This window comes from Mesoplodon mirus (assembly GCF_964341445.2).
Source record: "Mesoplodon mirus genome assembly, chromosome: 16".
NCBI classification, from domain to species: domain Eukaryota; kingdom Metazoa; phylum Chordata; class Mammalia; order Artiodactyla; family Ziphiidae; genus Mesoplodon; species Mesoplodon mirus.
Window position 1 is genome coordinate 4,212,899 of NC_138992.1, and position 27,352 is coordinate 4,240,250.

At 52.9% G+C, this 27,352-nt stretch overlaps 1 protein-coding gene across 1 annotated transcript in view; it reads left to right on the forward strand.

Annotated features, from left to right (window-relative positions):
* COL22A1 (collagen type XXII alpha 1 chain) overlaps positions 1 to 27,352 on the forward strand; it is a gene marked incomplete at both ends in the record, with an annotated part of 243,681 nt that overhangs the window by 19,990 nt on the left and 196,339 nt on the right. The window contains 3 exons of the mRNA XM_082600940.1: positions 14,073 to 14,147; positions 20,254 to 20,365; positions 24,502 to 24,625. Of these exons, the coding sequence (XP_082457066.1) occupies positions 14,073 to 14,147; positions 20,254 to 20,365; positions 24,502 to 24,625 (311 nt within the window). The remainder of the gene's footprint in view (positions 1 to 14,072; positions 14,148 to 20,253; positions 20,366 to 24,501; positions 24,626 to 27,352) is intronic.

Sequence of the window (27,352 nt, forward strand, 5' to 3'; positions counted from 1 at the left end):
AATCTTGGCCTAGAAAGTGAAAATAACCAGTTCAGCACTGTTTCTTTGCACACTGGAACTTAGAGGTAAGATGGACTGCAGTGACCTTGATTCCTTGAGACCAGGCCCCAGACACCAAAGCTGAAGAGGTGCTGGGGTCACAGGGAGAGCGGCCCAGGCTGGCTGGGGTCTGGAGTGACCCCGGAGTCCGCCCCTCCCCCTCCTCCTTGCTCTGCATGAACTTGACACCACAGCCCACCTTGGGGGGGGTGGTGACCAGAAGCATCTAATTAGGATCCTTGGCTCAGCAACTGAGGATTCCAGTGTCAAACAGTCAGCATCTGCAGCATTTTGCATTGTCACTGGGCGGATGAGCAGGGTCTGGCCAGTGGTGTCCAGCATGATGTCCATGAGACTGTTGTTGGTTGGAGGCCACAAAGGGCCTTGAGCATAAAAAAAAAAAAAAAAAGCCAGTAAACCTGTAGTGAACGTGCAGATCTTTTAAAATTCTGAGCTCCAGAGAATTTTCTTCCTCCTTCCCTCCCTCCCTCCCTCCCTCCCTCTCCCTCTCTTTTTTTTTTTACTCTTTTTTCATCTCAACTTCTGAGGCCCAGCAGTTTGTATCATAGGTCAATGCTTGGATGTTTAGGCTGATGGACCTTGGCTTGAAGTCCTGCATTTGCCATTTTCATCTCTTTACTTGCTACTTAACTTCTGTGCTTGGCTTCCTCATCTGTAGAATGGGTGCACCAGTCCCACCTTCTCCCATGAAAATTAAATATGTTAAAGTATGAAAGTGCTTCCAGCAGCACCGGGCACAGAGCAGGTGCCGGGCACTTGTCCTTGAGGAAGCACCTGGGTGCTCTGACTCTCAGTGTCCTTGTCTGAAACATGGGGATGAGAAAACCCACTTGGTGGCCTTGTTGCAGCATTTTACTCGTGGGTCCAGGAAATCTTGATGAAATGCTGTCTGTGAGCTGGACACTGTGACTGCAGGTCAGGGGCATCCGGGAGTTCGTGGGATAAACATACCCTCTATCTAACATTTAAACATACCTATCTATCTAACAAAACCATAGAAAAAGCACTGAAACATAAGTGAAAATTCTAGCAGGAAATTTTAGTAAGTGCCCTGTCAGACATAACCAGGGAGGCTAAGAACAAACAAGAAAGAGGGGATTTGCTGTAGGTCTGGTGGTTTGGGGGCCCTCTGAGGGCACACCAGGAAAAAGGCCCGGAAAGAGAATTCCAGGCAGAGGAAACTTTATGTAAAGGAACGGGATCGGGGTTATATAAAGGAATGGAGAAACCAGGGAGCGTGCGCCCTGGAGCAGGTCGGGGAGGGACGGGATGAGACCATGGCAGAGGCCAGCTCCTGGATGGAGTCGAGTGTCTGTGGGAAGTGTAGGGAGTTTTATTCTGAGTTGAATGCCATGCCATTGAAGACTTTGTTTCATTTTACATTTTATAGTGAGACATAGGCAACCTTCTGAAAGCGGGGCGTATCTGAAGTGTCCAGCTTGGTGAATGTTGACACACGGCGTGTACCCTTCTGTTCATGAGTTCCATTCACCGGAGCTGTTGGGTGGAGGACGGATGCAATAAGGGTACAGAGAAAGCAGGGGCGTTGGGAAGAGTCCAGGGTGACCTGGGGCAGAATTTAGATTCTCATCCTGGGCGCTGCATCCCAGGGCTGCAGGAGTGTGGGGAAGGGGCGGAGAGGGGCTCGGGCGGGGAGGGGCTGGTGAATTATTGAGGTGCCAGCGGCTGCACCCGGCCCAGAGCTTGGGGTGAGTCAGGAAGGATGTTGGCAGAAAGGCCCTCGTGGAATCCGCACCCTCAGAATAATTGACGGGGCGGGAGGGGTGGGGAATTCATCTGCTGGCTCTTGCCTGTCTCTGCTGGTGAAATTTCATCCCCAGGGCGTTCACTCCTCTGAGTTCTGTGTGGTGGGGAAGCCAGATTCCAGGTCCCGAGAGCCTCAAGAGCCTCGTCTGAGGCGGAAGTGGGCAGCCGAGGTCCCACCTCCCAGGCGAGGCTGCTGTCCCAGCAGGGGTGATGGACACCCTGAGGAGGGGCTGGGGTGGGCTGGCAGCTGAGCTGGGGGAGTCCGGGGGTGCTTCAGGTATGTCCGGCCCAGGAGGCGGCCTGCAGGGGGGCCACCAGCGGTGACGGTGACGGGCGGGGCCCAGGGGCAGCAGTGGGGATGGAGGGAAGTTCCCAGAAGGGGCTACCTTTAGAGAAAGAGCACAGGGGTGTGGGCCGAAGGGAAGAGATTCAAAGCTATTTTGTGGGCACGTGGCCGGGGAGGCACTTAGGGAGTCGGGGACCCTGATGGAGCGGTGGGACGGCAGGAGCAAGTGTGTCCTTGTTTTGAGCTCGTCGTGTTTTCAGTGGCTTCGAGGTCATAAATGAGACCCAGAGAAACAGGATGGGGTGCGGATGAGGCCGGTGAGGCTCCGGGTTGAAGGAGACTCACTCTCGAGGTCCTGCGCCCTCCAGGTGGGCAGCTGGGGTGCGGCTCGTTAGGTGTGGGCACCGGGCCCATGCTGGCCTTGTCCTCTTCCCAGCCCTGCCGCAGAGTGGAAGTTAAGGTGACGATGCCTTACACCACAGAACGGATGAATTTTGCCAGGATCAAGGTGGAGAGGGAACGTGGACTGGAGCCGCAGCGCAGCGGCCTGGGCAGGTGGGGTGGGCGGAGCTGGAGAGGCAGGGTGGGCGTCCCCCCCCCAGGAGCGGGGTCTGAGGGCCAGGGCGGGGTGGGCAGGAGGGCGGCTGGAAGTTAGGGGAAAGTGAGTAGAGTGGAACGGAGGGCCCAGCCCGCGGTGGCGCTCTCGTGAGGAGCGGGGGCTGCTGGGCTGGGCGGCCGGCTGAGGTCAGCTGGGAGGAGAGGAAGCACCAGCAGCTTCATGCTCCGGGTGTGGCGTCGGCAGGTGAAGCAGAGCCCGGGCCGCAGGTGGGGATCCACAGCCGTGGAGGGGCACAGAGGCAGGTGACCCCCGTGTGCCCACCCCCAGCCGGCCCCTCTTCCGCAGACCCCCAGAGGAGGCGGCCGTGTGCAGTGGGCGGCCCGGGACGGGGCTGGGAGAGCGCGTGGGCGGTGCCCCCGTCTGGGGGGTGTGCGCTGGACGTCCCCACCCTTGCTGCAGGCCTCAGCCTCGTCTCCAGTCACAGCTCTGCCTTCACTGCTGGACTTGTCCGGGGGGGCGGGGGGAGCCAGGCCACACCGGCTGCCCCTCGTTGCCATCTGGCCGTGACGTCCCGGCAGCCTGCCCCGGGTCCCCGCAGGAACGCAGCCAGTGGCCGTTCCAGGAACCTATGTCCAGCAGCCCTCGGGCAGAGGGGCCAGGAGCCAAGGAGCATCAGGGCTGGCTAGTTCCACCCCTGTCCAGTGCCCTGGGACCCGGTGAAGAGGTCCCCACCTTGCTGCCTGCTCCCATAGGCGTTCAGGGGCCTGACGCAGTGGACGGCTGAGCTCGGCCCCGCTGCCTCTGGGGACTCCTGTCCCTGTGGCCTGCCTCGGTCACCGGAGCTCTGATTCTGGGGACACGACCCTGAGTCTGGGCACGGTCTGACCCAGGCCACATGCTGATGGAGAGGATGTGGCCGCAAGTAGACAGAATAAATAGCGCCGTGTGTTGTTTGCCCATCTCCCGTGAGAAGCACAGACACCACAGGGGCCGGGGATGTGCCTGTGGGGAGACGTGGGGCTCCCTCAGCCAGTCCTGTGCTTTCCTGAGACGGAGGGGAGGCGGGGTCTGTCCTGGTCCCACGCAGGTCAGCGCTGCCCCTGGAGCCAGGGCTCCCCTTCTCCCTGCGCCTTCCCGGCGTCTCAGCTCCTCTCCACGGGCCACGGGGAAGTCTCGTCAACCCTTCCGTGCGTTCATGTGATAAATTCCCATTTTGCCACTTATTTGGTTTTATATTTCTCCATCTACTCCGAACCCACGTAGGAGGAGGGAGGGTTTTGCTTTGCCTTGTTTCTCCTCCCTGCTCAGCAGCCCGCTCCCTCGGGACCCTGCGCCATGGGAGAAAGCCTTGGGGTGCCCCTCCCCGCTCTGGTCCAGCAGAAGCTCCGGGTTCCTGGGAAGGACGGCAGGCTGGGTTCGGGTCCTGGGGTGAGTGGACAGGGGGAGGAGGACGTGACTGCGTGAGATCACGGCAGCCTTGGGACCGAGTCTGGCGCTTCGTGTGCTTTCTCTTGTCCAGTGCCTGCCAGGACCCTGAAGGGTAGATACTGAGAGTGTGGATTCAGTTCTAGAATCGAGCAAACAAGCCTCAGAGGGTTGGAAAAGACGGTGCCACGCACAGAAAGCACAGGTTCACCCCCACGAGGCCTTTCCTCCTCGGCCGTCCACACGGCAGCTGCTGTAGTGCAAAGCGGGGTGATGCTGGAGTGAGACGCGCCTGGGCTTGAGCTCTGGGTCCCTGGTTATGAACTCTGTTACTGTAATCTGAAACGCTGCCTCCTCTGGACCTCCGCGCCTCCTCTCTGACCCTCCTGGCCCACCAGCGTCCCCTTTTCAGCCTCCTTTGCTGGTCCGGTCTCACGTCCCAACATGCGAAGCTGGAGGCTGGCACCTACCCTGGGACCTCTTCTCTCCTCTGTCTCCACCTCTGAACCATCTCTTCCATCCCCAGTGCTTTAAAGGCTGTGTCTACAAAGGAGCAACTCCCACATCAAAAGCCTGGAGCTTTGTTTCGGAGTCTGAAAGCCAGGCTCACAGATCCGGTTGCTTGCTAGGTGTCTAAGAGACATCTCAAACATGAAGCATCGGAAACTGGACTTGTGTTTTCTGGTTCCAGATGGGTTCTTCCTGCAGGGTTCCAGATGCTCAGGACAGAACATTCTTTCTTTCTGGGACACTCCTCGCCCATTCGGCCACCAGCCTGCCCACTCTGCTTTCCAGAGAGACCAGTGCCTGAGCACCCCTCCCTGCTTCGCCCCTGCCGCATGGCTCAAAGCCGCCAGTATCCACTGCGGTAGCCTCACCGGTCCGTCCTCCTCCACCCCTGCCCGCCAGCGTCAGGCCCCCAGGCAGAGGGGCACCTCCTGCCAGGACCCATCACCCCCCACCCCTCCTGGCCCCGCCCCTTCTGCACCTCGTCTCCCTGTCTGCCATTCTGGCCATGTGTTCATGCTCCCCGACCCTCAGGCTCTGGCCTGCACCCCCGATGGGTTACCCTCCTCCCGCTCTCACCTTCTCGCCTCTGACTCATCCCTCAAATCTCAGTGGAGACACCCTTTGATCCCACTGTTTTCATCCCCCCGCTGGCCTCAGTACCTTCCAGGGGTTATAATCACAGAGTTCTTGGAGACATTAGGGCCTTACTTGACCAGTTTCCATCTTGTCTGCTGGATGGCAGCTCCCTGAGCTCCGCGGGCCCCTTAGCGTGTGCCCTGGCTCGGCTCAGTACTAGGTGCGTGGCAGGCACTCGTCGGACGTGGCGTGAAGGGAAGGAGGTTTGCATTTAGGTGCTTCTCAGACACCAGGTGCCAAAGGTCACTGCTAGGCTGAGCTGGGCCCTGGCACCTGTTCAGGCTGGCCGAGGGCTCTGCCGACCTCCTGCCGCCCCACCACCCCAGCCTCCTTTTGCCAGTCCTACAGGAGGTCCTCGCAGTCTCTGGTGACACCTACTGGTGCTCTGCCCACGGGACAGTCCCCAGGAGGGAAGGAGGTCCAAGTAGCCCAGGACAATCGAAACCACACCCTCTTCGCAGGAGTCTCACTGCCCCTGGCCTGGATCACAGCCCCCTTGTATCTGGGCAGAGCCATCTCTTCCCTGCCCTGAATTACAGACGCCGCCTGGGGTTATGAGGCTTCCCCTGACCCACCTCTCCTCTCTCCACGCCCTGGGCTTTGCTGCAGGGCTCGGTCCCCCTCCCACCTCTGGGCCCGCCGAGCCCCTTCCTCCTCAGGGCCCTGCACTCGCTGGGACCTTCTCCCCTTTGCTCTTCCCGTGGCTGCTCACGCCCTCCTTAGCTCTCAGCCCAGAGCTCACCAAGCCAGGAGGTCTTCCCAGGCCGGCGCACCCCACGTGCATCCTGGCCCCCACGTCACTGACATGTCCCCAGCAGCACGGATCACTCGTGGCAGCTGGCTCGCTTCTCTGTGTCTGTCTCTGCGTTTCCTCTCTGCCCTCTCCTCTGTCTGGCTAGTCACTCCAACAGGGTGGGGCCCCCTCGTCTGCGTGTTTACACGTTTGCTCCTTATGGCAGGACGTATGGGTCGGGCGCTGTGCAAATACGTGTTGGCTGAACGAGTGAAGGAACGAACAAGCTTGTATCGGGTGCCAGGCATCAGGCCGTGAACTCCTTGTCCGCTGGTCCATTTAGTCTTCGGGATGACCTTGGATGGGGAAAAATCCCACAAACTTTTGCGCCTGTTTCTAGGTCTGGAAACACAGAAGGAGAAACTGACGTGGGTGGTGGGTGTCTGCAGACTCCAGACCTTGCGCCTCCCCAGCCTTGGGGAGCACTTCCCCCTCTGGCCCTGTCCCCGCTTCACTGTACCCCCGCAGGCGGGCGTGTGCTCGGGCGGGAGGGCGCCCGGTAGCCTCTCCTCCTCACTGTTCTCACGCCCGTGCGTGCTCTTCCTGAGACCGAGGATGGGTGGCCCTGGTCTCCCGGACCCGGTGATCCTGCTGTCAGCAGGCCCGGGGGCGGGATTCTTTCTACCAGTATTTTGTCTCTTACCACCAGGCTGCCTCTAAAACACGTAGCCTTCATTCCCCCATAGACTGGGCACCCTGACCACACCCTCCCTCCAGCCTAAGGGACCTGGGAGGTGGGCATCGACCAGCGAGGGGATCTGGGGCCTCTGGGGAGGCAGCAGGTGCCAATTCACTTCGACCTAGAAGGGAAATGCAGGCCGGGAGTCTCCAGAAAGTTCTAGAATAGGAGGTGGAGGTGGCACCTGGACCCCGGGTTGTCCTCTTTGCTCCTCACACAGTCCACACCATGGCCCTGGGATGCAGCTAATAACAATCTTCAGGTGTTTTTTGTTGTTTTGTGTGTATGTGTGTGTTTTTTTTAACAACGGGAAAGCTCCTTATTCACCTGTAAAGAACGGATGCGAATATCTGCCCTGTGAGAGCATTGGATGAGACCGTGTGTGTGACCTCGAGGCAGTGGAGCTATCCGATGACTGGCTGGTTATTATTATACTCATACCCAGTGTGCTTTCTAGTGCTCAGATGTGTGTGTTGAATAGTGGTCCAGCGCTCGACGTCCAAGCCTCACTCCCTGGCTTGATTCCTGCCTCTGCCACTTGCTGTCTGTGTGATGTTGGATAAATTACTTAACCTCTCTGAGCTTTGGCTTCCCCATGCACCAGCATGCCCGTATTGCAGGGCTGCTGTGAAATCAGAGCACATAACTGTCTAAAGTAGCTGGTAGGTGGTGCACAGGGCAGGTCCAGCACTTCCCTTTTCTTCCTCACCATTTCGCAAATGGGTGGAGAGAGGCCCCGTCCTACCCTTGCTGAGAGCTGCAGGGAGCTCATGACGTGCGCCAGGATTTTAGTGACTCCAAAGAACATGCTCGTTGCTTGTGAGGGTGTCCCTGTGTCCTCGGCCCCCACTAGTGAACCCTCCCAGCATCTGCAGGTATTTGCTGGTCGTGGCACAGAGCTCTCTCCCATCTGTCCTGCTGTCTGTCCTGCTGTCTGTCTGTCTGTCTCCATGGTGGTTCCCTTGAAAATGGGGGCCTGTCCTCCTGACCGGCAGCTCTTGGGTCCAGAAGTGCATATTGAGCCCCACAAGGCCCCTGCCATCCCCCAGACCTCCTGGGGATGTCTGCGCCAGCTGTCCTCCGGGGCTCCCGTTCACCTCTGCAAACAGCCCTCGTGGCTGCCTGCCCGTCCCTGGCCATCCTGCTGCCCCCTCCCCTAGAGCCTTCTGCTGCCTCAGCAAAGAGGGCCCCAGGGCAAGGCTCAGGCCTACGTTTAAAAAAGAATGACACGGGCTTCCCTGGTGGCGCAGTGGTTGAGAGTCCGCCTGCCGATGCAGGGGACACGGGTTCGTGCCCCGGTCCGGGAAGATCCCACATGCTGCAGAGCGGCTGGGCCCGTGAGTCATGGCCGCTGAGCCTGCGCGTCCGGAGCCTGTGCTCCGCAATGGGAGAGGCCACAACAGTGAGAGGCCCGCGTACCGCAAAAAAAAAAAAAAAAAGAGTGACACTGATAACCTACAAATACTGTACTAGTGAATCATGTTCAGACCTTTAAAACAAATTTGTAAATTCAGAAAGGCAAAAAGGAAATAAAAACCACTTCAAGTTCTGCCCCCCAGAGGTAACCACAGTTAGTTTAAGTGTCATATATGTTCTTCCAGACCCCTGTGTATATATGTCAGTTTGTCGTAGCGAGGATGAGAGTGCTGGAGTCATACTGAGTTCGAATTCTATTTCCACCACTAACTAGGGGTGTGCCTTGAGCAGGTCATCTAAGCTCTCTTAGACTCAGTTTTCTCATCTGAAAAATGGGCATGATAACTACACTGACATGTGTCAAACAGGATGCTAAACACTGGCATCTGTCAGCGGGAACATGCCTTAGCCGTGCCCTCGGGAGCTGTGAGTCTGCAGTGCGTGTGCGCTTAGATTCTTAACTGCTCCCGTTGGGATCTTATTCTTTCTGTTCTTTCTCCTCCGGGTGAGGGAGCTGCCAGGGAGCCAGGGATGCTCAGCTGGAGAAGATTGGAGAGAGGAGGATGCTGACTGTCTTGAAACATCTAACCGGCTTTTGTGAGAGACACGGGACCTGTTCTGGATTTGGTGCCAGCAGAGGACACACTCTAGGGCAGGGTCTTGCCGTCTGCCCACCCCAGGTTCCCCAGTGCCCTGCCTAGAGCCAGGTGTAAGTGGGCACAAGCAGACGGACCTGATGGGCAGAACTCGGAGAGCACGTGAAACCGCTGGGTGCAGAGTGAGGGGGCCCCTTGTACATGTCAGGGGTGTCCAGAGGCAGAGGGGTGCCTCAGGAAGTGGCATGTTGGCTGGCTGTCCCTGCAGGCTTTGGAGACAGACTTGGGCGCCTTTGTGCTGGGTGGCCTTGGGCAGGTGACCCTGGAGAGACTGCATGCTGTAGTGGTCCAGAGCCAGAGGCTGGGGCCAGCACGCTGACTTTGCCATTTGCTAGCTCTGTGGCCTTGGACGTCTTGCTGACTTCTGTGTGCCTTTCTTTCCACATCTGCAAACAGCAGCACCTGTCCCGTAAAGCTGTAGGGGGGGTGGTCAACGTGCTGATGGATTCGACATGCCTAGCACAAGGTCTGTGCAGAGCAAGCCCTCTACATCTGTCTCCTGACCACGGGGATAACTCCATCCCCCGGCAGAGCAGAAACTGTCCACATCGTGCACCCAGCGCAGTACCTGGACGTGTGGGCACGCAGTCGTGGAAGCCCTTACGATTCTAATTATTCGTATCGACCCTGGGGCCTTGGGGCCTGGCTCTCCAAAGTGGGGCTGTGTGGACGACTTCCTGGCTGGCCTCGGAGCCGCGGAGGAGCTGTGCCGTGAGTCTGCGGGGCGTCTGATTCAGCTCTCTCCTCCTCCGCCTCTTCCCCTGCCCACTTGGAATGTCATCATGCCATCTGTGGTTAGCTGCGCTCAGCAGCGACTGCCGGGAGGTGATGGATGGGCAGTGGCTGCCGCCTCCCTCGGCGCTCTGCGCCTTGCTTCTCCTGGTGCTGCTCAGCTAGGCCGGGAAACCGTCTCCACTCCTACGTTCTAGACACAGGTAGACCTTTATTCAAACCCAGATACTCCTCCTATCTGGTGTGTTTCTTAACCGCTCTTAGCCTCAGTTCTTACATCTGTGTAACGGAAACAAAGTCTACCTCCTCGAATGGTTGTTGTGGGTAAAATTTCCAGGTGGGTGAATGGTACACAGTAGGCACTCAATAATTGCCAGCACCCTTTTTTCCCCAGCTGCAGAAACCCTTGGCTGAGAGCCAGGGGGACAGCATGGCACATCTTCTCTAGACAGAACCATGGGTGTTCAGCATGAAGCAGAAGGACAGCAGAGACCATCTTGTGCAAACCCTCCTCCCCTGATGCTCAAACACATTCTCCCCTTTTGCCATTTGGTAGACTGAGGGCAACCTGAGGCGTTTTCCCCGGGAAACTGCAGTGAATTTATGGTGTGTCCCTCTGGGAGCAGCAGCCCTGATCAACCATGACTGGGCCTCCGTTGAAGGCTTCTGGTGAAAAAGAACTCATACTGTGGAAAGAGATCTTGTTGCTCTCCAGAAGTCTAGGGTGTTCTGCCTTCCTGAAAGCTGAGGGAGTACGAATGGCAGTGGGTGACAGTCAGTGAACTCCAGGGGAGCAGGGGCTTTGTGATCAGCCATGTGTATTTTGTTTTCACCGTTTCGAGAAGGAAAATCAGCCAACTAAGCAAGAGCTAATTAAACACACGTTTTGATTCCTGAGAACTTAGCCTTATCCTTAATTCCAGGACCACTTTTTATGTTGATCCTGAATGATCACCTATAAATCTGTATTGATCGGATAAGTGAAGGTATTCCAGTTTGTCAGTAGTTTCTTTACCAGGAAAATGAGTTTCTTTTTCTTACGCTTTTCACCTAGGCTTGGGGGTAGCTGGAGTTCCTCTCTCCTCAGTTCTAGACAGTCCTGCAGATGTTATGTCCCACGTTTGAAGGAGGAAGAAGAGAGAGTACCCCTGCCAATCCCTTCTACCTTTCTGTCCCCTTACATTGGGAAAACCAAAGCTTTTTAAGACACCACCCCTCCTCAGCCAGGCACGCTTCTGGTATTTATGTCCTTGGCCAGCACTGGGTCACAGGTCCATCCCTTGCTGGGAGGGTGGCTGGCAAAGTGGGGAACAGAATCACTGTAACTGGCTTAGACCAACCAGCCACAGCTTTTCTCCATAGGCTGAAAATGCTGCCATTCTGAATAAAAGCGACTCTCTTCTAGCAAGGAAGGAGTGGGGAGCGGGTATTAGGGTGGCAGCTAACAGTGTGTGTGACACCTCGGTAGCAGCAGTCCTGGAGCCTGTGCGGTCTCCTCACCTGATTGTCAGCATCATGGTGCCGCCCACGCCCGAGAGGCGTCCAGGCCGCCACTCAGCCTTCTTGGCTCAGGCGTCACTGGTCATTCTGTTCAGCACAGACTCGAGGCCTGTTCTGTGCCTGGAGCCGTGAAGGCAGTGGACACACAGCTGGACTGAGACTCAGCCGGGTGTCCAGACTCGCCAGGGAGACAGCCATAGCCAGTCAGTGCCTTCAGCATGGTGCCACCAGCTCTGGGACACGGGGCCCTGCCGAGGGGCCCTTACCCAGGCTAGGGTGAATGGCATCAGGGGGTGAGGAGGAGGGCCTGGGAAGCAGGGGGACACAGGGTGCCACAGCAGCGCTGACACTTCCTTGAGCGCACCTGTTCCCGGTCCTCTCACAACCCACAAGTACCCTGAAGACAGGGACGGTGTCTTATCTATTATCCCACTGATGTGTCCCTGGAACTAGCTCAGTGCCTGGAATGTGTCTGGAGCTCTGTAAGTATTTTAGTTCAAATAAATGAGTTAACGTGGAAATAAATAGATCATTATCCAAGATGTGGGCGCATCTTGGCCAAAGGGAGGTAGTTATGGACTGAGAGGGACTTTGGATGCTAACCCTCCCTCCCTGCCAAGAGGTGAACCTCTGGGGCCCCGTCTTCCCTGGGGAGCCTGGCTGCAGGGGGTATTTTGGGAGCCATTTGTCCTGACTTACTAAGTCAGCTATAAATTCCCCCTTGAGGCTTTGGAGTGTATGAGGCTTAGTGATGGCCCCAAAAGGGGATTGGCAGGTGGTTTGGGGACTGATTTCTTAAAGCAGTTTGGGCAAGTGCTGACGTCTTTGAAACGTTTCAATCTTTTCTGTGGTCATGGCTTTCGGACTGTCTTTGACGGTCCCGGTTTGGGAATCAGGGCGCCCCCTTGGGATATTTGCAGAGACAAGGCTCAGTAGCTTTGCCTGCCCTGAGCTCCAGGCATCAGCCTCCAGAGGTTTGCTCATGATCAAGGCTAGAACCTTCTGAGTCAACTCATTTTAAATGATGCAGGGTCCCAGCCAGTCCCTCTGGCGGCCTGCCAGCCTTAAAGCAATTGGCCGTCACCTGCAGCTGCCGCTGTCCTGGGTGGCGCCGTCTAAATACTGCGCACTGCTGGCATCCTCTTGCATATCTGGTTCTAGACAGACAACTCCGTGCTGTTTCCAAAATAACTCCTTCCTTGGGGCTTGTCAGATCTCTGGTGCCTCTGGGATAAACATTAAAAATACCGCCTCCCAAATCAGGGAGGATCTCATTCTTTCCCCTCTCACTGCTGATTGGAAAAGGGGCCTCAAACTGGTCCCGCAGTGAAACACTTGTGAAAACGTATGAAAAGAGATTACTGCACGTGGAATTGACGGGATGACAGAACTGCCTAGTAACGTGTGATTATTAGAATAATGTACATAGTAACCAGATGGCTTCAAGGGCAGGGCAGCGCTTGTACTAAGTTGCCTCCGGTGCTACATTCAAGTCCTGTCATGGCTTGATCTTGCCCCGTCCTCCAAGCAGCCCTGCAACACGTGTGTATTTTGTGAGGTGTCCCGCGTCCCGCATACTGACACCGACAGAGAGATTAGGAGACTTGCAGTGGAGCCAACACTTGGGCCTGGAACCTTAACGTTGGCAGGTGGTGCTCTTTCTGGGATTCTTAAAAATTGAAGTATAATTAATTTACAATGTTGTGTTAGTCTCAGGTGTACAGCAAAGTGATTAAGTTACACACACACACACACGTATTCTTTTTCAGATTCTTTTCCATGATAGGTTATTATAAGATATTGAATGTAGTTCCCTGTGCTATACAGTAGGTCCTTGTTGTTTATCTATTTTATATATAGTAGTTTTTATCTGCTAATCCCAAACTCCTAATTTATCCCTCCCCTACCCTTTCCCCTTTGAAAGAAACGGTAAGTTTCTTTCTGGGAATTTTGGGGCAACTGAAAGAATCCCTTTTCCTTCCAACTTTTTTTTTTTAATTTATTTATTTTTGGCTGTGTTGGGTCTTCGTTTCTATACGAGGGCTTTCTCTAGTTGTGGCAAGCGGGGGCCACTCTTCATCGCGGTGAGTGGGCCTCTCACTATCGCGGCCTCTCTTGCTGCGGAGCACAGGCTCCAGATGCGCAGGCTCAGTAGCTGTGGCTCACGGGCTCAGTTGCTCTGCGGCATGTGGGATCCTCCCAGAGCAGGGCTCGAACCCGCGTCCCCCGCATTAGCAGGCAGACTCTCAACCACTGCGCCACGAGGGAAACCCCCAACTTTTTTTTTAAAGTGAGAAACCATGAAGACATTCAGATAAGACATTTATGTAGTATCGTATAATGAAGTACTTTTCACTGTGTGACTGACTCCATTGCCTTTGTGTAACTGAGCAGTCTTGCTTCTTCTGGGATTATGCCTGCTTCTGGAATTGCACCTAAAGCTCCCTGGGGTGGCATAACAGGCACCTTGCAGGTGGGCCCCCAGCACATTTCCTGTTTCATTGACACCCCGCCGGCTTGGGATTTTCATCTATAAGCTCCTGCCTTTATGAATGAAGTTCCCTCTGCCTGTATCGCCTTTTGGTCTTTTGTCCATCTGGCTGAGTCTTACTGTTCCTTTAAGGGAAACCTCAAACATCACCTTTCCGGGAAAGCTTCCCTGACCTCCCCAGGCTGGGCCAGGTGTTGGATCTGAGTTCTGAGTGCCCTAGCAACCCAGACCCATTTCTGTCCCTTACGACCCCATTGATCGTGTGGATTTCCATGTCTGACTCCCTCTAATGGACGACTGTGAGCTCCTTGTGGGTGGGGACCATGCCTGTTCTTCTCTCATCCCCGTTTGAGCACAGTATTGGCAGAGCCGATGCTGAACGAGTACACTTGGGAGTAAATGAAACACTCCGTCAGTGTGGCGCTGCCTCTGCGTCTGCCCCATGCTGGACGTCCTGCATGCGGGGGGGCGGCGCGGGGTCCCGATGACGTCACGTGCCATGGAGGAGCCGTGGGCTGCGTGCGTTTGCTCATCGATCTCTGTTTCCTCTTGCTTTTCTCAGACGTACTCTGCCCCAGCGTTCGTGTAGAAGGAGATCGCTTTAAGCACACCAATGGCGAAACCAAGGAAATCACAGGTAAGAGAGTAACAGCCACCCTACACGGCTTGCTTTGCTGTGCCTTTTGCTGGACTTGACCATGACCCTCCTTGATTCAGGGGTAGCCTTGCTGGTGCTGTCCTCAGTCCTGTCCTTCACCGAAGTCCTAATAGGATGGTCTGAACTGTGCAGGTAGCAGCTCCCGTCAACGAACCGTCAACAGGGAAGACCGTTCACGTGTTCCCTCTGGGAGCAGGTGGGGATGCTGTAGGGTCAGGAGAGAATGCAGTGGAGTGAGTGACATGGCGAGTGAGTGATTGGCAGCCGGGCAAAGGTGAATAAATAAATGCATTTGGGAGTGAATCAGAGTCATAAGTACATGAGTGAATCAATGGATGAGGGAACACAGAGACACACGACTGCGGGGCCAGCAGCAGAAATAAACTCCGCGGAGGCTGTCTCTAAACGCGACCACGACGGGGTAACTGGGGTGCGCGGGGGACGCTGAGCCGGCCTCCTCGTCCCGATGGTGATGAGGTGATGAGCACCCGTTGACTACTCCCCGTGGCCAGGCGTCCAGCTGAACACTTCAAGTGCGTGATCTCAGGGAAGTTTTCCTCCCTCCAGGACACCAGCCCTGCTCCCCTCACCAACGCCGGCCCTGTCAGGAGCCCCGTCTCTCCACCCCAGAGCATCTCGGGTCCTTCTAGCCAGTGCAGTCAGTCTCCCGTCCAAGGCAGGGAGCCCCGGGCCATCAGAACCCGGTGTCCTGTAGGTGCTGCAGTGCCCTGCGCCTTCCCCAGGGACCCTGCCCGGGTTCGCCTGCCCATGCGAACACGCCAGCATCTGCACCTTGGCGCCTGAGGGTTGTTTCTGGAACAGCAGAAGGCTGTGCTCCCTGTGTGCACGGCAGGTGAAACGTGCCAGGGGATTAACGTTCTCGGGAGTAACCCAGCCCTCAAGCAGTGAGCGTCGGTAAAGAAACACCCGGCTCCTTGACCCACTTCCCAGCACGTCCCCACGGGGGGCAGCCGGCTTGGTGCCGCTGTCCCCATCAGCTGCCGTGCCTCCCGCCCTGCTGACCCTTCTCCTCCATCGAGCGTCTCCTGGGTAAACTAGCACTTCTGGGGGAGCACCTGGGCTGTAGTCCGTGCTCAGTGAGGTACTCACTCTCTCTATCAGGATGTCTTTGTCTAACTCCTGAGAGCAAGATGACTTCCATCCTAGTCACTGTATTAATACAGCTACCTTGAAGTGAAAATATTTATAGCTGAGTCACCGTCCAAAGGGCAAAACTGCTGGGAACACGGATGTCCCCACTGATTGCTTTGGTAATACCCAGCGGAGCTCTGGCTCTGGATAATCTTTTCTCCATCCCTCGAGCCTGGCTGGGCCTGCCGGCTCTGCCCCCGAGTAACTTCCGCTGAAGTCACTCTGGAAAGCAGATCTTGACCTTGCTGCATTATCCATATCGGGCTTCCTGAGCGATGAATCCTTCGTAACGGTGTCTCCCCTAAATAATTCATTATCCAGTATGTCTGTTCATAGAAGGGAAGTTATGACAGTCATACCATTAATAACAGAAATAGTAATAATTGATGCTTCCCAGCACTTACATGCTTACCACGTCCTTGCATGCCAAGGGATTTGCACTTATTTTCTCACTTAACCCTTACAATGAAGGAGACCAGCACTATTGTGTCTTTTGTAGCTGGGGAAACAGGTACAGACACATTAAGTAATTTGCCTGAGTTTGTGGCGGAGTCAGGGCTCACATCCAGCCCATCGGAAGGAAGAGAGGGCGGGAGGGAGGAGACGCAAATGAACATTTCATCTGCCTTATCGTCTGTAAATCAGAATGAGCTTTCCTCTCGTTCTACGGACTGAAGAGCCCCCAGTATTTTTTTCCACTGAAGAATAACTGATTCTGGCTGGGAAGATTCAGAATGCGTTTTGTGTGTATGTGTGTGTGCATGCATGTTCTTCATGTGTGCACGTCTGTGTGTGCACACATGTGCTTATGCAAGCTGGGAACAAATCCTTTTGGCTCTGGCATGTGAAGATCCTGCTGAGGAGTCTTGTGGTGATTGGATAGAAACGGGACCCTCTGTGCGGAATCCGCGGTGTGGATCTGCTGCCAGTGGAGCCTGGAACCTCCCTTCCCCTTGGTGGGCTCCGAGGCCCCCAGGAAGTAAATCACAGTGCTGGGTGGGCATCCATCAGCACGCGGTGCAGATGCCCTGCTTTGCAGCTCTGAGAGCAGAGAGCCTGCGGGATCTATCGTCTCCTCTAATTATAACCAGACCAGAAAAAAGGCTCCCGCCAGCTGGAGCTGAGGCCGGAGCTCGGGAGAGATGGCGCCGCATACTTGCCAACTTAAACGCAGTCGGGTAATCGGAGCAGCTTTTGTAAAAAAATGCAGTTCCCCAAAGCCTCACCTCCAGGCAGTTCCTTAAATGACTCCAGCTATTTTTAGGGCTTATCTGGGCTGGAACAGTGAGGACAGGGAACAGAACAGACAAAGCAGTTTGGAGGCGTGGGTCTGGCCCTGCTGCTCCCCAGCCAGGCGGCCTGGGTCCATCACCCGACTCTCTGAGATTCAGTTTCCCCACTTACACAGCAATACATCTGACATGCTATCTCTGAGGACCCCTCCCGGCTCTAAAAACAGAATGTTCTGCAAATTCTAGTGACTAAAGGTGTTATACAACATTCCTGGGGGGTCAGCTATTTAAAGCTGAACAAAAGTGCTGGGCATGGTCCAGCTCTGAGATTTGGCCACAGACATCCTACTGTCTCTCTCCTCCTACCTGAGTTCCGACCTCCAGATAACAGTCGCCATGTCATGAGCATCTCAGATAGTCTCAGCTCAGTGCTCCCTGCCTCCCTCCTCCCCAGGCCTGTGTTTCCAAGTCTGGTCCTCACCAGTCTCCCCGACCCTCCATCCCCACTGCCAGAATGGTCTCTGAACACAGAAACAAGATTGTGTTTCTCCCTTGCTTTAAAGCCCTTCCGTGGCTCCCCACTGCCTGTAGAAAGAAACTCAGACCGCCTCGCGTGGCCCACAGAGCCCAGCCTGATCCGCCCCTGCCTAGCTCACTCCCCTAACCATGGCTCCTGACATCCCGAAATAGTGGGATTCTCAGAAAGAACCTCGGTGACTCAGGTCCGGCGACCTTTGCACATCCAGTTACCTTGGATGCCCTTTCCTCCATCTGTGTCTGCCCAGATTTTATTTGTTCTTTAAATTCAGGCCGGGCCTTGCCTCCTCTCGGAAGCCTTCCCTGATTGCTCCTCAGCTGGGCAGGGAAAATATTCCATGTGCTGTTATACAAGCCCAGCCATTCCCCCTCCTTCTCATTTACCCATGATACCAACACAGCTTCTCTCTGTGCCTGTTTCCCTGTAGACACTAAACTTTTGGGGGTTGGGGCTGGGATTTTGTCCTGTTGATCATTGGAGCAGCCAACAGGGCATCTAAATGGAGGAGGCCCTTAATGGTTTAGTGAATTCCTTTCTTCTCTCCTTCCCTCTTTCCGCTGACGGTGCCTCAATTAAGAACGACAGCCAGAGCTCTTACTTTTTTAGGGATGGAAACATGAATCAGATCAGGTACCATCCTTCAAATTGCTCACCTTCTCCTGGGGACAGATAAACCGTGTGCACCTCGGCCAGACCCACGAAAGACCCGGGACTAACTTCTGTGCCTGGGGGTCCGGCAAAGCTTTGTCCAGCGTGGACCTTTGAAGGACTCTGGGCAATCGTCACGGTGTCCCTGATACCACCTGGTTCAGCTGAGTCCGTGACTTCGGGGAGGTGCATCCTTGCAGTTTCTACATTAAACAATCGCTGCTTTATCTTGCGATGCCTCGCATCAGGGTCCATTTACCTCGGGAACATTTTTCATTTTCCTTCCCTGCCTTTATTTATTGCAGGCAATTCATCTTTCTCTCGGAGCCCTTTGCCGCCTCCTAGTTAATTGCTTGTTGTTCAGAGTTTTGTGGTGTTTAAGTCTTTGTTTTTATCCATGGAAGCCAATGAAAGTGGAACTAGAAAGTAGAGCATATGTTTGCTTTTTTAAAGCTATTTTTTATTCTCCCACATATGACTGCTACAAGGAAGCCCAGCTTCAGGTGGCAGTTCCAGTGACAGGGACGGAGCTGTGAAGTGGAGGAGCGGGCCTCTCTGCCCTTCTGCCTGACACCTTAGTGGGCGGCATCGGGCCGGTGCCTGCCAGGTTCTGAGCCCGCTCTCTGAGTCAGAGCTGGCACTCAGCGGGAGCCCCCGGGGCCCGCGCATCCCTGTGGGCCTTGGGCAGCCCCGTGAAGTGGGAGTTTGCAGGGGCTGAGTAGTTGCACCAGAGTCGTGGAGCTGCGGAGTCTAAGGGCAGGGAGGGCCCAGGTGTGTCTCACTGAGATGCTTGTCCTTTACATTTGTGTTGGACATGTGCTTATTATTGGTCTCCCACTAGAGTACGGGTTCTCCCAGCTGCGTCTCCAGTGCTCATACATGCTTGGCACAGAGCAGGATCTCAAAAAATATGTATCGAATGCGTAAATGATATCCATGGATAGAATCTAGTGGGAGAAGAGGCGGTAATCATTGTAAAGGGAAATAATTAATATGAAAATTATTTTGTGGGTCTTCCTCTCTATGTCAGGCTCTGTACGAAGAGTTTTGTATCATATCCAAGCTTCACCACAATCCTATGAGGTGCAAAGACAATCCCCTTTTTAAAGATGAAGAAATTGGTGCTCAGAGACGTCAGGCAACCTGCCTAAGGTCACACAGCTAGGACCTGGTGATCAGGAACACAGCCCAGGCCTGTCTGACTCTGCTGCTGAAACTCTCAACTGATGCTAATTCCTTTCTGTTCTTGCAGCATCTTACACAGGGCTTGGAACAGAGAGGCTCTCAAAATACAACTTGAATGACTAAATCATCTCTTAGGACAGAATCTAGTTAGAAGATGTTTTAATCATCCTAATGTGAGCCCTGCAAGCTCGTTTCCTGTTTTCCATGGCAGCATCTCAGAATGTTGGAGACAGCAAGAACCTTCCTGAAGTCTCGTGGGTTATTAGGTGCCACTGATGCCGAGTGGTGTGTTAGCCCGGGGATGCAGAGACGAGTGAGGCCCGGTGCCCACCCACAGGCGGCCTCCTCTCCCCTTCCCCAGGGACGCAGTGTCAGGCCGGTACATCCCACCGTTGCCTCTGTGTGGGCATCGTGGTTGGGCTCCTCTGAGGACCCCAGCTGCAGGACTCAAGTCAGCGCCCCCAGACTGGTCCAGGTGGTTTTGTAAGGGGTCATGGATAAGTATGTGCTGCTGATGGTGGAGAATCCTGAGTGAATAACTGACCTGCTGAGTCGGTTTCCTACCACGGCTGAGCGACCGCCTGGGATTCTCTTGACAGCCAAGGTGGCGGGTGTCAAGCCTTCTGTCACAACCAAGTACTGAGGCTCTTGCGGGTTCTGTAACCCGCTCAGCATCACACAAATACATGACTGAGCTGGATGACCCCCTGTCCCGCCAGCTCCCCTGAGCCCAAAGTTTGTGTCTTTTCCATTACTTTGTGTGGCCAATGAGCAAGGTCCTCTCTCAGAGCCGAAACAAAAGGAAATACGCCTTTCCATTAAAGTATCACGAACAGTTTTCTTCTCTCTGATGTTTCGCTCTTTAAAATCATGCAGTTTAAATGCTGCTAAATTATAATTAAGCAAAGTCCAAATGAATTGCGGAAATGTGGCTGTGAGAAGGAAAGCCAAAGTTGCCACGTCGCCTGCAGAGCCAGGCTGTGTGAGCCGGGTGTCCTCACGTGGGCTCCCTGAACGCCGGTCACACGGCCGGAATGGTGGCCTTGCCTCATGCTTGCCTGTGATCCAGGGCTTTCACGAAGGCTCATGTTTCATCGGAAACCCCAGCGTCTCTGCCTGTTTCCTGCAATTGGCCATGGAAACAGAAGCTGTCCATCTCCTCCCTCTGTTGCGTCTGTTTTCACCTGGGAGAAGTTCCCTCCGCTTAAATTCCACACCCGCTCCCCCCGGGCAGGGCGGGCTGGCCACCTTCCCAGAGAGCGGATGTGCTTTTCCTCTGTGCCCCGGGCTCCTCTGGCCAAACTCACTCCTGGCTCTTCTCTTTGGACAGGTTTTGACCTGATGGATTTGTTCAGTGTGAAGGCGATCTTGGGGGAGAGAGAGAACGGGGCGCAGAGTTCCTACGTCCGGATGGGATCCTTCCCTGTGGTGCAAAGGACTGAGTGAGTGGTTGCTTCTCCTTCTAGACCTGCCCGGGACGCCTCTGAAAGGGTGGGAAGGCGCTGGTCAGCACGGGTGCTCACTGAGCACTGGGCAGGGATTTCGCCTACAGGGTGCCTGGTGAGGTCGCCCTGAGATGAAGCAGCCGAATCACTGACCCGGGAATTCACCCTATTTCTTAACCATGTATTACCATTGACATTACTGGTCCCCTGGTCCTTCTACGCTCACCTGTCCGTACAGGTGTGGTGTTCATCCTCCATCCATTCATGCCTGCATTTTTCTATTAGTTCAGTAAAAACAAACGTTTATCGTTTATGGCTTAGATCCACGGCACCTACTGTGGACCAGCCACCGCAGGACACGCAGGCAGAGCACCACCCAGAGTCGTGGAGTCGTTCTGGCCAGTGGAGACCCAGTTCAGTGTTTGCTGGGTGCCCGGCCTTACACAGGTCATTGGAGGTCCCTGTGCCCCAGTCATGGCATCTGTTTCACCTGAGGTGAATGTGTCCGCCTTGCAATGTCATCTGAGAGGATCATGATGCAGAGATTAGTCCAGGGTCTGACACCTGTGGGGTCTCCAGTCAGGGGCTAATGATGACACCAGAATAAATGTTCCATTCTTCTCCTCTCAGGCAGGATGGTCTTTTGAAAATGAAAAGTGATGTTTTATCTTGACATTATCCTTCATCTTAAAACTCCTTAATTACTTCTGAGTGTTCTTAAGCTAAGGGCCTGGGAAGACCCTGTGTGTGATCTAGCCCCGTGATGCCTTTCTGGCATCAGGTTCGTCCTGGCCTGTTATTGTCCGCACTGCCCTCTACCTGGGACCTCTGCTTGTCCTTCAAAGTACAGCTCATCTGTCCTGCTTTCAAGGATGCCTCCTCCTAACTCTGAAGTTAAGCCAGGCCTCCCCTTATTTTCTCTCCTCACAACCTGTCCTACTGCATAAAATGTAGCAACATTGAAGCCAGCAACTCGACTGTGCAATGAGTCATTTGCAGACTGTCTCCCCAGCTCTGGGAGAAGCTCCTGGAAGGGCCTGAGTCTGGTCTCTGCTGAGTCCCAGCGTGGAGCTGAGCCCTGCCTGGAGGAGGGGATGAATCAGTCCACGATCAGTGAGAAGCCTCTGTTAGATACAGCCTGGCAAAGGTGGGCTTGGCACATCAGGCCTCAGAGCTTGCATTTGGCAGGCATGCAATCGTTTCTCCTGCTCGGTGGGCCCTCTCTGAGTGCCAGCCTTGCACCAGGACTGTATCGGGCCCTAACGTCCTCCATGGCTCACAGCGCCAGCATCCTGGGAGAGTGCTGGTTCAGAAGAGGAAATGCTAGGTCGGTTTCTCTCTCTGGGTCCCGTTTCCCTGCCCTGCGATGGAGACCATTATCGCAGTCAGCAGACCCTTAAGGGAGGCATGCCTTCCTGACTGTGCGTGTTCTGTCCACACGGGCTGAGGTACAGATGCTGGGTGATCTTAACCACCTGGCCCCATGCTCATTTGGGGGCCACACAGGGATGAACAGAATCCAGGTTCCATTTCCCACTTAACTCCCCTTACTTCTTTGGCCTAACTGTCCAATTCATCCATACCACTTAGAAACAGAAAAAAAAAAAAAATCACAGGCAACTTCACTTTAAAGCAAACGTACAAGGGGATTCCTTGGCAGTTAGGACTCCACACTCCCACCACAGGGGGCCCAGGTTCGATTCCTGGTGGGGGAACTAAGATTCTGCAAGCTGCATGGTGTGGCCAAAAATGATAATAGTAATAATAATAATAATAAAGCAAACGTGTAACAGAGAAAGAACAAAACAGAGGGAGGAAAGCACACGTTACGCGAATGTGGTGGGGAGCCCAGCAGAGGCCTCCCGCTTGCTGAGGATGCCGTCTTCCTGTCAGGACATTTGGAGCAAGCAGCACAATGGCCTTGGACTCTGCTCTCTGGACGTGGGGCTGAAGTGTTTCTGGGAAGTGGATTTGGGCTCATGTTATGCTGAGTCGTCCTGAGAAGGAATTTCTACATGGTTTCGAGTTTGTTTTAATGGCAAAACACCAGAAGCAATCAAACCGACAGAGCTCTGACGTGTTGAGTGAGAATAGCATCCCTTTCATTTCTAATGCAATTTACGCAGATACATACATACACGTATAATTTTTAATGTACGGGTTAATTTTGTTCATAATGAAAAGGTGTCACTTTCAATATTTGTATTTTTCTTACTTGCTAAACGTTTAAAGGGCACTTTACACACCTTATCTAGCTTATTTCTCACCACAATAAAATGGGGGGAGCAAGGCTTGTATTATTCTCAGCATTTATCTGGTGTGACACTTGAGGCTCAAAACGGGACAGTAACCTGTTCAAAATCTCGTAGTTCCTAGGAAGCAGAGGTTGGCCTCAAACTCAGGTCGGTCCTTCAACTCCAATCCCTTTACCCTCTCCTGTGTATCTGTATATATACACAGCCTAAGAAAAAGTATGTCTCTCGATAGAGAGAGATAGAGGCACACCCCGGAGATATCGTGGGTTTGGTTCCAGACTACTACAATAAAGCGAATATCAAAATGAAGAGAGTCACACTTTTTGGTTTCCCAGTGTGTATAAAAGGTATGTTTACACCATATTGTAGTCTTTTAAGTTTGCAACAGCATTACATCTTAAAAAACAGTGTACATATCATTCGCACTGATGGACTTGCTTGGTGCAGGGTTGCCACAAACCTTCAATTTTTAAAAAAAACACAGTATCTGTGAAGCACAGTAAAGCTAAAGCACAACAAAACGAGATGTGCCTGTAGATATAAATATAAATATAAATATAAATATAGTTATCAATATATAGATACAGTGTATTTAGATACATAGCATATTTGTATATTATACATACATGTGCATTGAGAAGTAAGTGTTTAGAAAAGAACAGTAGCATAGTTGGCCTCGTTAATGCAATAAGAAGAAAACAAAATTGCAGGGCAGCGTCCATCTGAGGCTCCACAGCCTGTGTCCATGCAGAGCAGTGGGGAAGCCCCATACCCCTCCCATGCGGCAGTGACCTAGGACGTCCCTGGATCCCGGGAAGGCCCGAGGGAGTAAAGGGCACTGCTCCCAGTGCCTGGATGTGATCCTGGGTGAAGTCCCAGCTCAGAGAACGACTCTGAACGGCTGGGCCAACTCCCGGCTCGGATCTGTGATCCGAGATCACAGAGGGAGGACCAGTCTTTACTCACAGGTTCTACAGCCAAACGAAGGGTCCCTGAGGGTCCATGAGTCTGCAAACCAGAAACCCAGACGCCTCCTCATTTCCCTTCCTGGCTCTCTAGCCAGACAGTTTCCACCTCTTCCAATGCAGAAGGCAGCGCCTTGCATTCTTTGCCCCCAGAGCAGGGTTTGGCCCGCCGTGAACGGGTGTGCCGGGCAACAGCTGGCGGTTAAGAGGAGAGCTCTGGAGACCCGCCGCTGTCTGCAGGGGAGCCTCTGCTCAACCGCTGAGCAGCGGGGTGCAGGAGTCACCCCGTGAGAGCCTGGCCGCCCTCAGCTAGGGCGGGGCATCACAACACCGTACATCGTAGCTTCTGTCGCGGAACAACGTGCATGCTGAATGTGTAGGGGAAAGGGCAGTGCAGGGCTGTCTGGGCTGGAGCTGCAGGGGTCAAGGGATTCCCCCATTTGAGGGCCTGGTCCCCTGAGCTCAGGAAACCAGTGCTCTGTGGAGACGGAGGATGTCCTGGCACGTGGGGCAGGGACCAAGCGGGCTAAGATGTGACAGTGTGGCCTTGCTGAGGTGCAGCAGGCAGGGAGAGGTGAGGGCTGGAGCACTCGGCCGCATTTGACCCCGCGGCGGGGTGGCAGTGTAGCATTTATTATTGATTTTGGAGAGATGGATGCAGACGAGCATTGCGGGGGTGGATTTCACGGGGCTGAGGGTGGGTGCACCGGGACAGTGAAGGGGCCAAAGCGAGGGTCGGCGGAGGGTTGTACGGAGGCCCTGACTGAAGGAAAAGGTGGTAAAGGCAGGCGAGCAGGTGGACTTTAGAACCCTAGGAGGTCAGAGTGGCAGGACTTCGTGACCCCGGGGTGCGTGGGCCTCCTTTGCAGCCTCTTCTCTCAGCCCGGCGCCATCTGTCTCTGTCTCCCTCCAGGGATGTGTTCCCGCAAGGCTTGCCTGATGAGTACGCCTTTGTCACCACCTTCCGGCTCCGGAAGATGTCTCGGAAAGAAGACTGGTATATCTGGCAGGTCATCGACCAGTACGGCATCCCGCAGGTGTGAGCAACATGCCTTGTCTCAGTGCAGAATTCTTTCTCCTTCTCGTGGGCTTGGCATCAACCACCGTGTTTTCTCCTGGGGTCTCTGTCCTGGGCCTGGGAGATGGAGGGTCTGGTGTCCATAGAGGCTCAGGGCAGCTGCAGGGGCTGGCAGACCGCCAGAGGGCTGCACTTCTTCCTTGACGGTCAAGTGCCCATCACCTGGTGGGGCAGAACGCCCAGTTCCTGTCTCAGAGACCCTCAGCCCAGCCAGGGAGGTGGCAGCCAGTGCTGCTGTCCGATGGCACATGCTCTCTTAGCAGCACGTTCATGATGTAGTGGAGGAAACTGGCTGAGAGTCAGCACGACCTGGGTTCAGACCTCGTGTCTAGTCCTTTCTTGTTGTGGCCTCTGAGACACGTTCACTTTCTTCCTTTTTTAAAAAAAAATTTTATTTATTTACTTTTTATACAGCAGGTTCTTATTAGTTATCTATTTTATACATATTAGTGTATACATGTAAATCCCAGTCGCCCAATTCACCCCACCACCACCCCCCGCCCCCCTGCTTTCCCCCCTTGGTGTCCACACATTTGTTCTCTACATCTGTGTCTCTATTTCTGCCCTGAAAACCAGTTCATCTGTACCTTTTTCTAGATTCCACATACATGCGTTAATATACGATATTTGTTTCTCTCTTTCTGACTTACTTCATCTGTATGACAGTCTCTAGGTCCATCCACGTCTCTACAAATGACCCAATTTCGTTCATTTTTATGGCTGAGTAATATTCCATTGCATATATGTACTACATCTTCTTTATCCATTCATCTGTCAATGGGCATTTAGGTTGCTTCCATGACCTGGCTATTGTAAATAGTGCTGCCATGAACATTGGGGTGCATGTGTCTTTTTGAATTATGATTTTCTCTGGGTATATGCCCAGTAGTGGGATCACTGGGTCATATGGTAGTTCTATTTTTAGTTTTTTAAGGAATCTCCATACTGTTCTCCATAGTGGCTGTATCAATTTAAATTCCCACCAACAGTGCAAGAGGGTTCCCTTTTCTCCACACCCTCTCCAGCATTTGTTGTTTGTAGATTTTCTGATGATGCCCATTCTGACTGGTGTGAGGTGATACCTCATTGTAGTTTTGATTTGCATTTCTCTAATAATTAGTGAGGTTGAGAGCTTTTCATGTTCTTCTTGGCTGTATGTCTTCTTTGGAGAAATGTCTAATTAGGTCTTCTGCCCATTTTTTAATTGGGTTGTTTGTTTTTTTTAATATTGAGCTGCATGAGCTGTTTATATATTTTGGAGATTAATCCTTTGTCCGTTGATTGGTTTGCAAATATTTTCTCCCATTCTGAGGGTTGTGTTTTCGTCTTGTTTATAGTTTCCTTTGCTGTGCAAAAGCTTTTAAGTTTCATTAGGTCCCATTTGTTTATTTTTGTTTTTATTTCCATTACTCTAGGAGGTGGGTCAAAAAAGATCTTGCTGTGATTTATGTCGAAGAGTGTTCTTCCTATGTTTTCCTCTAAGCATTTTATAGTGTCCAGTCTTACATTTAGGTCTTTAATCCATTTTGAGTTTATTTTTGGGTATGGTGTTAGGGAATGTTCTAATTTCATTCTTTTACATGTAGCTGTCCAGTTTTCCCAGCACCACTTATTGAAGAGACTGTCTTTTCTCCATTATATATCCTTGCCTCTTTTGTCATAGATTTGTTGACCATAGGTGCATGGGTTTATCTCTGGGCTTTCTATCCTGTTCCACTGATCTATATTTCTGTTTTTGTGCCAGTACCATATTGTCTTAATTACTGTAGCTTTGTAGTATAGTCTGAAGTCAGGGAGTCTGATTCCTCCAGCTCTGTTTTTTTCCCTCAAGATTGCTTTGGCTATTCGGGGTCTTTTGTGTCTGCATACAAATTTTAAGACTTTTTGTTCTAGTTCTGTAAAAACTGCCATTGGTGATTTGATAGGGATTGCATTGAATCTGTGGATTGCTTTGGGTATTACAGTCATTTTCACAATATTGATTCTTTCAATCCAAGAACATGGTATATCTCTCCATCTATTTGTGTCATCTTTGATTTCTTTCATCAGTGTCTTATAGTTTTCTGAGTACAGGTCTCTGACCTCCTTAGGTAGGTTTATTCCTAGGTATTTTATTATTCTTGTTGCAATGGTGAATGGGATTGTTTCCTTAATTTCTCTTTCTGATCTTTCGTTGTTAGTGTATAGGAATGCAAGAGATTTCTGTGCATTAATTTTGTATCCTGCAACTTTACCAAATTCATTGATTAGCTCTAGCAGTTTTCTGGTGACATCTTTAGGATTATCTATGTATAGCATGTCATCTGCAAACAGTGACAGTTTTATTTCTCTTCCGATTTGGATTCCCTTTATTTCTTTTTCTTCCGTGATTGTCGTGGCTAGGACTTCCAAAACTATGTTGAATGATAGTGGTGAGAGTGGACATCTTTGTCTTGTTCCTGATCTTAGAGGAAATGCTTTCAGTTTTTCACCATTGAGAATGATGTTTGCTATGGGTTTGTCATATATGGCCTTTATTATGTTGAGGTAGGTTCCCTCTATGCCCACTTTCTGGGAGTTTTTATCATAAATGGGTGTTGAATTTTGTCAACAGCTTTTTCTGCATCTATTGAGATGATCATATGGTTTTTATTCTTCAGTTTGTTAATATGGTGTATCACATTGACTTATTTGCGTATATTGAAGA